The sequence below is a fragment of the Myotis brandtii genome, unplaced genomic scaffold (assembly GCF_000412655.1).
Source record: "Myotis brandtii unplaced genomic scaffold, ASM41265v1 scaffold496, whole genome shotgun sequence".
NCBI classification, from domain to species: Eukaryota; Metazoa; Chordata; class Mammalia; order Chiroptera; family Vespertilionidae; genus Myotis; species Myotis brandtii.
Window position 1 is genome coordinate 881,532 of NW_005368921.1, and position 10,346 is coordinate 891,877.

The 10,346-nt window shown below is 55.5% G+C and overlaps 1 protein-coding gene across 1 annotated transcript in view; it reads right to left on the bottom strand.

Annotated features, from left to right (window-relative positions):
* Window positions 1–10,297, bottom strand: part of ANKRD52 (ankyrin repeat domain 52) — a 24,040-nt gene extending 13,743 nt beyond the window's left edge. The window contains exons 1-24 of the mRNA XM_005876771.2: window positions 10,224–10,297; window positions 9,968–10,038; window positions 8,710–8,910; window positions 7,620–7,707; window positions 7,352–7,494; window positions 6,862–7,074; window positions 6,512–6,590; window positions 6,096–6,210; window positions 5,827–5,909; window positions 5,605–5,722; window positions 5,355–5,423; window positions 5,032–5,172; window positions 4,871–4,951; window positions 3,636–3,747; window positions 3,386–3,457; window positions 2,933–3,134; window positions 2,640–2,727; window positions 2,446–2,563; window positions 1,300–1,519; window positions 1,027–1,114; window positions 837–920; window positions 610–755; window positions 319–401; window positions 22–104 (exon numbers count right to left, since the gene is read on the bottom strand). Coding sequence (XP_005876833.2) covers window positions 22–104; window positions 319–401; window positions 610–755; window positions 837–920; window positions 1,027–1,114; window positions 1,300–1,519; window positions 2,446–2,563; window positions 2,640–2,727; window positions 2,933–3,134; window positions 3,386–3,457; window positions 3,636–3,747; window positions 4,871–4,951; window positions 5,032–5,172; window positions 5,355–5,423; window positions 5,605–5,722; window positions 5,827–5,909; window positions 6,096–6,210; window positions 6,512–6,590; window positions 6,862–7,074; window positions 7,352–7,494; window positions 7,620–7,707; window positions 8,710–8,910; window positions 9,968–10,038; window positions 10,224–10,230 — 2,705 coding nt within the window. The 5' untranslated portion in view covers window positions 10,231–10,297. The remainder of the gene's footprint in view (window positions 1–21; window positions 105–318; window positions 402–609; window positions 756–836; window positions 921–1,026; window positions 1,115–1,299; window positions 1,520–2,445; window positions 2,564–2,639; window positions 2,728–2,932; window positions 3,135–3,385; window positions 3,458–3,635; window positions 3,748–4,870; window positions 4,952–5,031; window positions 5,173–5,354; window positions 5,424–5,604; window positions 5,723–5,826; window positions 5,910–6,095; window positions 6,211–6,511; window positions 6,591–6,861; window positions 7,075–7,351; window positions 7,495–7,619; window positions 7,708–8,709; window positions 8,911–9,967; window positions 10,039–10,223) is intronic.
* Window positions 10,298–10,346: the final 49 nt, after the last annotated feature.

The following is a 10,346-nucleotide window of genomic DNA, read 5'->3' on the forward strand; positions in this document are numbered from 1 at the left end:
AGCCCCTTCCCCAGCACTCACATCTGCAGCGCACTGTTGGTAGCATTGATAAGGCCAAGGTCTTGGGTTTCTGCCAGGATCATGAGGGCACATTTCTCATGGCCCTGAGGGAGAGGAACAGAGTGCAGACTGTGAAGTGGAAGCATGACAGGCCACAGAGGAGGAGAAGGGGAGTGTGGCAGTGGGACAAAGAGCTACCCCACCGTCTGACAGGCTAGCTGATCCTGACTTCCACGCCGGTCCTCTGCCCCATCAAGCCACCCAGCCCCTTCACATGCCCTGCCCTATGCAGCCTCACCACCACCCTCCAGGCAGTACCTTGCTACAAGCCAAGTGGAGGGCAGTGTTCTTGTTCTCATCCAGCACAGTTAGGTCTGCCTTCCCTCGATACAGCAGAAATTCTACAAGAGAAAGGGGACCGAGCGGGACTGACGCCTCCCCCAGAGCAGCAGCCATCCCGGCTCTCCACCCTCCTATCTGCATATATTGTGCATCACATCTGCAGAGGGTGAAACACCCAAGACATGCCTCCTGCTTCCTGAACCCCACAGGCAGGGCTGACCCATCTTGCAGAAACCCCAGGGGAGCGCCTCCCTCCTGGAAACACACCCACAGCAGCAGTCTGCCCGTTCTCAGCCGCCGTCATGAGCGCGGTGCGGCCCGTGTGGTCAGTGGCATCCACCTCAGCCTCATGTTGCAGCAGCATCCGGAGCCCAGAGACGTTGTCCGCGAAGGCAGCGGCGTGAAGAGGGGTCCTGCGGGTGGGGGTCCGGGCACAGTGAGACAGGAAAGGAGGTCAGAGGGGCTTCTCCCCATGCCTTTCGCCACTCACTCACCGTCCTTTGGCATCTCGGCTGTTCACAATCTTGGCACCCAGAGCTCCCAGCAGCATCTCTGTGGTGCTGTCCTGGTTATTAATTCTGGGGGAAGAGGAAGGCTTAGCAGGAGGGGCAAGAGAAGCAAACTCCTGTGCAAAGCCCAGGTCAGGGACCCTTGAGAAGAGCTGAGGCAGAGGAAGGGACTTACACTGCACAGTGCAAAGGAGTGAAGGGGTTTCCTTCCAGGTATTGAAATGGGCTGTGTTCAAGTAACAACTCCAGACAATCTTCATGTCCTAGGCATGAGGAAGGAAGAGGAGTGATGGACAGAGATAACACCAGGGTTCCCACATCTGTCCTCTCCCATCTCCTGACACTCCATTCTACCTCCAGAACCAGATCAACCCAGGTCCCTCCCTCAACCCCCTTGTCCTGCGTCTCTGTACACACTCCTGAGCCTGCAAAGCCCCCAGGCCCATACCAGTGTAGGAGGCCCAGTGCATGGGCGAGTATCCGCTGTAATCCACGCCGGCATCCAGGGGGTCTGTGGAAAGGGCAGCCTGCAGCAGGGTCCGCAGGACCGCAGTGTGGCCACAGGCAGAGGCCAGGTGGATGGGCGTGCGGCCCTTGAAGTCTCGGCACAGCACAAACGCGTCGTGGTCCAGCAGGGCAGCCAGGCAGTCCTCACAGCCAGTCACTGCCTGGGGTGGGGAGTGCAGTTGAGGAGCCACTCCCTTTCCAATGACCAGTCACTGGGGCTGGCCCAGGAGTGAGAGCCACCTCCAGAGCTCCCATCCTAGTCTTTTTTTTTTTTTTAATTGGGGGGACATTGGTTAATAAAATAATACAGGTTTCAGGTATACAATTCTACAAACACATCATCTGTATGTCTTGTGTGTTTACCACCCCATCCAATCCTAGCCTTTACAACAGTGACTCCAAGTGTTAGTCACCAGCAGCTGCTTCCTTTACTCTCTAAGCCAGTGGTTCTCAACCTTGGCTGCACATTAGAATCACCTGGGAATCTTTTTAAAATCCTGATTTCTGGGCCTCATCCTCTGGAAATTCTGTTTCTTTGTTTTGGGGTGGGGCCACAACATTCATAACAAAGAAACAGAATTTCCGGAGGATGAGGCCCAGAAATCAGGATTTTAAAAAGATTCCTGATGATTCTAATGTGCAGCCAAGGTTGAGAACCACTGCCCTAAGCCAACATATAATCAGGATGGCAAGAGTGAATTCTGGCACTCTGGAATGGGAGACAGATGCGGAGTACGGAGACTAAGGGAATCCAACAATCCAGGGGGACAAGGAGGCAGCTTTAGGACATGTGATGGTGGAGAAGGACTGGGTAATGGCATCTTCATCCGATGGGACAGGGCCAGCAGGTATCCTGGGGCAGAGCCTGGCTGGTGAGCAGGTGGCTGTATGTGATTACAAAGCAAGGCGATCAGGAGATCAGCTGCGGATGTCAAGTACTCATCCCGGAGCAAACACAGTGAAGCCCAATAAGACTCGGCACAAAGTCCTGGCCCACCTGCCAGACGATGTGATGTCCTACTGCTGGCGGGCCCTGGGCTCCTCATCCAGGCCTGTCTATGAGCAGCCCCACCCAGGGCTCACTTACCCCACGGTGGAGGGCGGTGCAGCCCCGGAGGTCAGCAGCATCAGCTGTGGATCCTTTCTCTAGCAGCAGGTGTACACAGTCCACATGGCCATTCATGATGGCCAGCATCAGCGGGGTTCTACAGAGGGGGCAGGAGAAGGGTGAGGGCCCAGCAGTGACGGGAAAGCCTGCACACCACCCCGGCCCACACTCACTGTCCATAGGCATCCATGACATCTGTGATGTCAGCTCGTTCCCCACTGTCGATCAGCAAGTGCAGGGAGTCAGTGTGACCAGAGGCAGCTGGGGGGAAAGGGGGCCTGTGTCAGGGCATGGTCCGGGGGAAGGAGGCCAGGGCAAGGCTCAAGGGGTGGGGGATAGGAAGCTACAATTCAGTATATGACGTTTCCATCCTCCTCACCCGACTCCACTCCCAACCCCAATCCCATTCAGGAGGGATGGTGGGCCAGTCTCCAAGGGGAGGGAGCAACCTAAGGGGCACACGAACCAGCAGCATGCAGGGGTGTCCACTTGCGCTTGCGCTCCTTGATGAGGGCAGAGGCGCCGTGGGCTGTAAGCACCTCCACACACTCAGTAGAGCCTCGCTCAGTGGCCAGAAAGAGTGCGGTCCGGCCCTTGTGGTCCCTTACATCCAGATTCACCAGCGTCTCGGCCAGTGTCTTCAGGGCTTCACAGTGACCATTGTAGGCCTGGAGGGGTGTGGGCAACCATGGACACAGCTCAGGACACTGCCTCATTCTGCTCTTGGGGCCCATGGAGACCCCAACCAGCAGTCCCCCCACTAGCCCCTCAGCCCCTCAGGATGCTCTCCCCTCTCCAGGCCACAGCCTGCTTGCCACATCTTCTCACGAAGACAGAGCAAGGGCAGTTCACTGTGTGCCCCTGCGCGTGGGCCAGGTGAGGACAGGCAGGCAGGCAGGAAGGAAGGGCTGGGACTCACAGCTAAGTGCAAAGGGCTGACTGGAATGGTGCTCTCCACATCCTCCAGGCAGTTAAAAGACATTTCTAAGAGCTGCAATGGCAGGAGAGCAGGTGCTAAGGTTTTGGAAATCCCAAGGTATTAGCCCTGTCCCCACCAACAGTAATCCCCTGAGCCCCTGACCTAGAGACCACATTTGATTCAGTCACCCCTTGGTTTCAGAACCCACAAACACAAAGGTGCCCTATCCAGGGCCGGATCCCACACGTACCAGTTCGAGGTTCTGTCTGTTGCCATAGGCGGCTGCATAGTGCACAGCTGTGTAGCCCTGCCTGTCCCGCAGGGAGGGGTCTGCACCGTTATCCAGTAAGAACTCCAGACAGCTGGGGGCAGGAGTAGACTGTGAGGTGGGGACAGGCCCAGTCCAGGAGGGCACAGTTCTGGGAGAGGTGGGGGGGGGGGGGGGCCCCCAGGGGGGGGGGGGGGGGGGGGGGAGCCCCTCCCAGCCTAGCTGGCCAGCACCCAGGTGTGCTGTCTCCTGCCCATTCTACTCCAGCTCCAGACCTGCCCCTCCTTCAGGTCTGCCCTAAACCACTTTGGCTTCAACACCCTCCTAGGGAACCTAGACACAGTACCAGCTATCAGCATTCTGCTGACTGACACTCTCCCACCTCCAGGCACGCTGACCCTACTTTAAATGCCTTCTCCTCCCAGCCCAGCTGGTCTACTCCTCTCAGTCCTGGCCCCAGCACCCTCTCCTCTGTGAGGCCGTCCCCAACCTTTCCAGTTAGTGCCGCCTCCTCTGTACTCCCTTGGCACCCCTCGCATTGCTTAGTAGTCGTTGTACTAGTGATAATATAATACTTAGCACTCACTCGGTGTCACACTGTTCTAAGCACTTCCTGTGCATTAAATAGTTTAATCCTCATAATGACCCTATGAGATAGATACTAGCCTTATCCTTCCTATGGTTGAGGAAATTGAGGCAAAGAGAGGTTAAGTTACTTCCCAAAGATCACAAAGCTGAGCCTCTTTGTCAGTATCCTTTAAAAAAGATAAACTTTTACTTTGAGAACAGTTTTAGATTTACAGAAAAACTGTGAAGATTGTACAGAGTTCCCATATACTCCGTACCAACTTCCCCTATTATTAACATCTCACATTAGAATGTATAAGTGTCCTTTCATTTATCTTTTTCAACAGATTTTTAGCTTTTAGAAAGCAGAAATGTGGGGTAATTTACCCTTTATCCTTAGTACGTAACACAGTACTTGGTAGCTAATAAGTCATTACTCCATTAATGCCTGTGGCATAAACAAATGACTTTGTGTGTTGGTTCTCTGACCCTCTCAAGAAGACCACCTGCTCCCTGAGGGAAGAAACTATGCCTCGTACTCTTGTCTTTACCCAGTGCTTAGTCCGGGACTACACTCAGAGGCTCCACACACACTGCTGCCGAAGGCCTGTGGGGGGAGGGGGACAGAGCCGGCACCTCTCTCTACTCACAAGAAGGCCTCCTTCCTGCGGGACTCCTTCAGGGGCTCCTCCTCTTCAGCGTCGTGGCTGGCAGGTGAGTGGGGCTCTGTTCTGTGGGAGGGAGAGTGAGGAAGTCAGCGGGAGGTTCAGGGAGGTGCGTGGGGTTGAGCAGGCCAAGGTGGGCGCCTCACCTCCTGTAGGTGTCAGAGGCGGCAGCGTAGTGGAGGGGGGAGCAGCCTTTGCAGTCGGCCTCGTTGACGCCTGCCCCAGCAGTCACCAGTGTGACCGCGCACTGGTAGCTGCCGTTGGCGGCCGCGTAGTGCAGTGGAGTCCTGGGGAGAAGGGGAAGAGGCGGGGTAGAAGAAGCAGGGACAGATCCAAACACGCTCAGATGCGCAGCCAAGAGCTGCTCTGTCACATTCTCCTTACTTCGTCTCCAGCTCCCCAACCCTCGCTCTATCATTTGTCTCTCTAATCAGACAACCCCTAGGTACACCTGTGCACATTAACACACCTTCCAAATTTGTCTCTCCTCCTCAAGTCAGCTCCACTGCTCAACAGCAAATTAAGACATTCAACATTCCTAAAAGGAAGAAGGATGAGGGTTAAGAGAGTGAAAGCCTCAAGGAGAAGCCACAGGCGCAGGGAGGGGCCGAGGAAGGACGGAACTGCTCCCACTGTGAGGGGCAGAGACGTGGGCAGGAAGGGAGCGGCTAGCCCCTGCCCAGCTCTCTTCTCAAGGCCTGGGAGGGGGAAGAACTCACCCTCCAGAAGCAGCAGCATGAAGACAGGTGCGGCCAAGGTTGTCAGGCGTATTGATGTCAAACCCAGCTGAAAGCACGTGCTCGTTGCTGAGTGAAGATACAATGCTGTACAGCTGACCTGCAGGGCCAGAACAGCCACAGGTCCCAGGTAAGGGCACTGAGCAGAGGGACAGGCCTCTGCTCCCCAGATACCTGCCCAACTCCCACCTGGTCAGCACATACCTGAGGAAAGAAGCTTACGACAACAGTCAGAGAATCCAAAAAGGACAGCTAAGTGCAGGGGGAACATGTCGTGGATGCCGCGCCTAGGGAGAAGTTGGGGCTCACTCCTCGGTCCAGGAGGGACCAGTTAGACCTCTTCCTGCGACCCACCACCAGCCTAGGAGATGGCGAGCCTCCCTTTAGCAAGCTTCTCTGTGCCTCCATGTTTGATGTGAGCCATCTGTACAGTCTGAGGCAGCCTAGAAGTGGGTCCAGGAGCCCTGACTCACCGGGCGGTATCCGCGCCATTGGTCATGAGGGTGCTGATGAGCAGCTCGTGTCCGTAGCGAGCGGCCACGTGCAGTGGCGTGTTCCCAAATTTGTCAGCACAGTCAATCTCGCTGCCTGAGGGGGGTGCATATACATAAACTCAGGCCGGCCTTAGGCTTCAGACCACTTCTCCTAGCTAGCTCCCGAGTGCTTAGGATGTGCCCGTGCCAGGCTAGCATTCCACATGTGTCATCTTGTCTGTTAGCCTCAGGGGAAGGGGCAGGCAGAGCAGGGCCATTTCCACTGGTGCCTAGCTCAGAACTCCAGGTGCCATCCTGACTGCAAGACGTGGTGGGAGGCAGAATAAGGAAGGAAAGGGCTTTCTAGAAATGAGTTCTCTGGGGGAAGAGAAGGGAGCAGCCTCCCGAATCCATACCATTCTGGATGAGGATCTGGGAGCGGGTGAAACGGCCGTGGATGGCAGCCATGTGCAGAGGACTTTTGCCTTCTTTGCTCTGTGGAAACATGGCGTGTTTTTTTTTTCTTTTCTTTTTTCAGTGCAAAGCACAGAGAATGCCCTGTTCCCCCTTTTAAAGGACACATCCCTGAGGATGGTATAGTCCTATGACACATTCTCGGCCCACATTCTCACAGGTCCCTGGCAAGCTCTGAACAGCCCAGGAAGCAAGTGGACAATTCCCAGAGAATTATCCAGAGGGAGATATGGTCAGGACCCCAGAGCCAGGCTCCTCTCCCCACTGGTCTCAGCCTCATCCCTTCAGGTACCTGGTAGTTGACATCAGCCCCATTATTGACCAGAAGCTCCAAGCAGAGAGCGCCATTGGTGGAGACAGCAGCCACGTGCAGTGGCGTGAAGCCCTTGTCGTTCGGCTGGTTGACATTGGCTCCTGCGTTCACCAGCTCAATAGCCACAGCATCCTGGCCCAGGTAGCAGGCGATGTGCAAAGCTGTGTTTCCAAAAGCATTGGGCTCGTCGATCTGGATTTCCAGGGGTGAGGGAAAGGGAAGTATCAGTTTAAACAAAGTGGTAGCTGGCACAAACAGCCTAGAGAACCCCGAAATCCAGTAACTGCCTCAGCTCCCTCAGATTCCCGACCCTAAAGACTGAGGGCACTATTACTTCAGGTGAGCATTATTCAGGCCCTTCCACCACATCCTCCATGGCTCCCAAAACCATACCTTCCCATCTCCGTAACACACTCTGACCTCCAACTCCCTGCCCGCAGTCCCCAGCCCCTGTACTCAGCACCCTCACCTCAGCCCCCGTCCGGAGCAGGTACTTCACCACTTCAATCTGGCCACTGGCAGCAGCTGTATGGAGCAGCCCATAGCCCTTGCGGTCCTTGCAGCCAAGGTCTGCTCCCCGGGCCACCAGCAGTTTCAGGACATCCAAATGCCCTGAGAAGAGAGGATGCTTTCAAGCAGGGTTTGTGGAGTGCCTCTCGCTGAGGGCAGCAACCCCCACTCCCTGCCCAGGAATCTTAATGATCAGATGCCTCCTCTTCCTGTGAATCTTTTCTCACCTAGAAAAGCTGCCCAGTGCAGAGGCTGCCGCTCCTTTTTGTCACAGACATTCAGGCTGGCTCCCTTATTGAGGAGCAGGTTCACCGTCTGTATCAGGATATGAAACACCTTCAGTGACAAGTTCATGCCCTCAACCTGCCTAAGAACAGAGACCTCAGCTCCTGAAAAGGCTGAGGCAGCCTAATGGTCTTGGTTCTTTTTAAAATATATATATATTTTTTATTGATTTCAAAGAGGAAGGGAGAGGGAGAGAGAGATAGAAACATCAATGATGAGAGAGGATCATTGATCGGCTGCCTCCTGCACACCTCACACTAGGGATCAAGCCCGCAACCCAGGCATGTGCCCTTGACCGGGAATCGAACCTGGGACCTTTCAGTCCGCAGGCCAACACTCTATCCACTGAGCCAAGCCAGTTAGGGCATGGTCTTGGTTCTTGAGCAGGACAATCTGGAGCAGCGGTCACCAACCTTTCAGACCTCACGGACCACCGGTTGGCGACCACTGATCTGGAGAACCAGAGGGAACAGAGGAAGCAGGCACTACGAAGGAGATCCCACACAAACCGGAAGTTTGAGGAAGTCTCTGCAGGTGATCTGGTGGTGGTTCTTTTTTTTTGTTTTTTGTTTTTCAGTCACAGTTTACTTTTAATTTTATTTTGTACTGGTTTCAGGTGTACAGCACAGTGGTTAGACAATCATATACTTTATAAAGTGTCCCCCTGATATTTCCAGTACCCACCTGGCACCATACACAGTTATTACAATATTACTGACTATATTCCCGATGGTATACTTTACATCCCCGAGATCTGGTGGTTCTTAAACTCTTGAAAAGTTTTTAAAAATGTGTTGAAAGACATTGACTCTCATATCAGAAAAAGGCATGTATGCAAACATTTTCCGTGTAACTCCAGAGAGTTTATCACCCTCTTGAAGTCCAAGTCAAGGATTTCAATCTAATGTGACCATTCATTCGGCTCATATAACCATCGGGGCTTCTCCTCCCCAGGGCTGATGGCCCAGACGCCAGGAAAGATGGGTAGGAAGGAGAGGGAAGGACTAGGCATGGACTGGACATGGTCCTCACCTCCAGATGCCCGCTATGCACTGCATGGTGCAGGGCACTGCGCCCGCTCCTGTCAGCCACGTTGAGGCTGCTCAACAGGGGTGCCAGAGCCTCAGCGCACTTGGTGGCCCGGTTGGCGGCAGCCACATGCAATGGTGTCTGCCACAGCTTGTCCCGGGCATTCACATCTGCTGAATGTGCCAGCAGCAGCCCCAGCACCTTCTGTTCAGAGGCAGGGGATAACAGAGATGACAGAGGGGGGTTAGGAAGTGAAACAATAGGAAATGGAGGGAAGACTAGGTCAGCATGGCACAGGTGGCCCCATTCCCCCACATGCCCTGCCCCTAGCACAGCATGTCTAGCCTCTCAATGCCTACTTCCCACCTTCTTCTGGATCTCCTTAGAGCTTAAAATCTTCCCTACCTTGCTGATAAAACCAGAGATCCCTTCCTCTTCCTCAAGCCACCAATATTACTCTCTACCCGACCCTGAACATCTTCACCCACACATAGAGTCACTACCAAGCAAATCCACACACATAGAGGACCCACTCCCCCACTGCTTCTCGGAAAGATAAACACTCCTGAGACATCAATGCCCAGGTGCCCTCCTTCACCCCGTCCATAGGCACCAAAATCATTTTCTTACCTAGGAAAGCAAACCCACCTCACGAGCTGGTTCCCTGACCCCCAGGCTGGCCTGGGTTCCTCTCCAAAACCCAGGCTAACATGGCCCTCCTAATCACCACCCGCCCCCTTCCCGCTGGCCTCCGTCCCACCCCTTCCCTGGTGGCTCCAGCCAGGGAAGTGACTGAAAATAAGAGGGAGGTCTCCTTTGCACACTCTTCAGGGTTGATGGACTCAACTGGTGAGGCACGTTGGACCCCTGGGCTGTCAACTTTCATCCGGCTTGAGGCAGGGATGCAGCAGATCACCACCCCGTCCCCCCTCACAAGAAACATAATCTCAGTGCCCAGAGGGGGAGGGGACTCCAAGGTGGCCCCTCAGGGAGGGATGAGTCACTCAGGCCTGGCAGCAGGGCCCCCTGCAGTCTGCCAGCCCAGCCTTAAGCTCTGCCCTGACGTCACATCAGCTGGCAACGCTCAGCCCCACCTTACCAGCCAGTTCCAGGGGCCGAAGGGAGGGGCCGAGGTCCGGTCTTCGCCCATCCCCGGGGTAGACCAGCTTGCCAGGCAGAGGACTGAGGCCCTCCCAGCCTTAACCTGCACCTCTAACCAGCTCATCGCCCTGGGAAAGGGGCCCGGAGGGGAGGCCGGTACCTCATTTCGGGAGGCAGCAGCACGATGGAGAGGGGTCAGCCACAGTGTGTCCTTAGCGTTGACGTTAGCACCTGCGGGATGGGACGCTTTAGGGAGGAGGTGGGGACGGGGCGGAAGGAGGCCGGGAATGGGCCGGGGAGCGGGCTGGGCTGCAGCGTGGCCTGGACCAGTGTCCAGAGAAGGAGCTGGGATCCGGGGCGGGAGGCTGGCCCCTCCCGAGGCCCCTCCCGCGCCACACCTTCCGGCGCCCGCTCACCTGACATCAGTAGCAACTGGAGGATGGGGACATCGCCGACGTAGGCAGCAGCATGCAGCGGGGTTCGCCTCTCTTGGTCCTGGGGAGGCGGAAAAGAGGAGCGGCTGCGGCGGCGAAGACGGA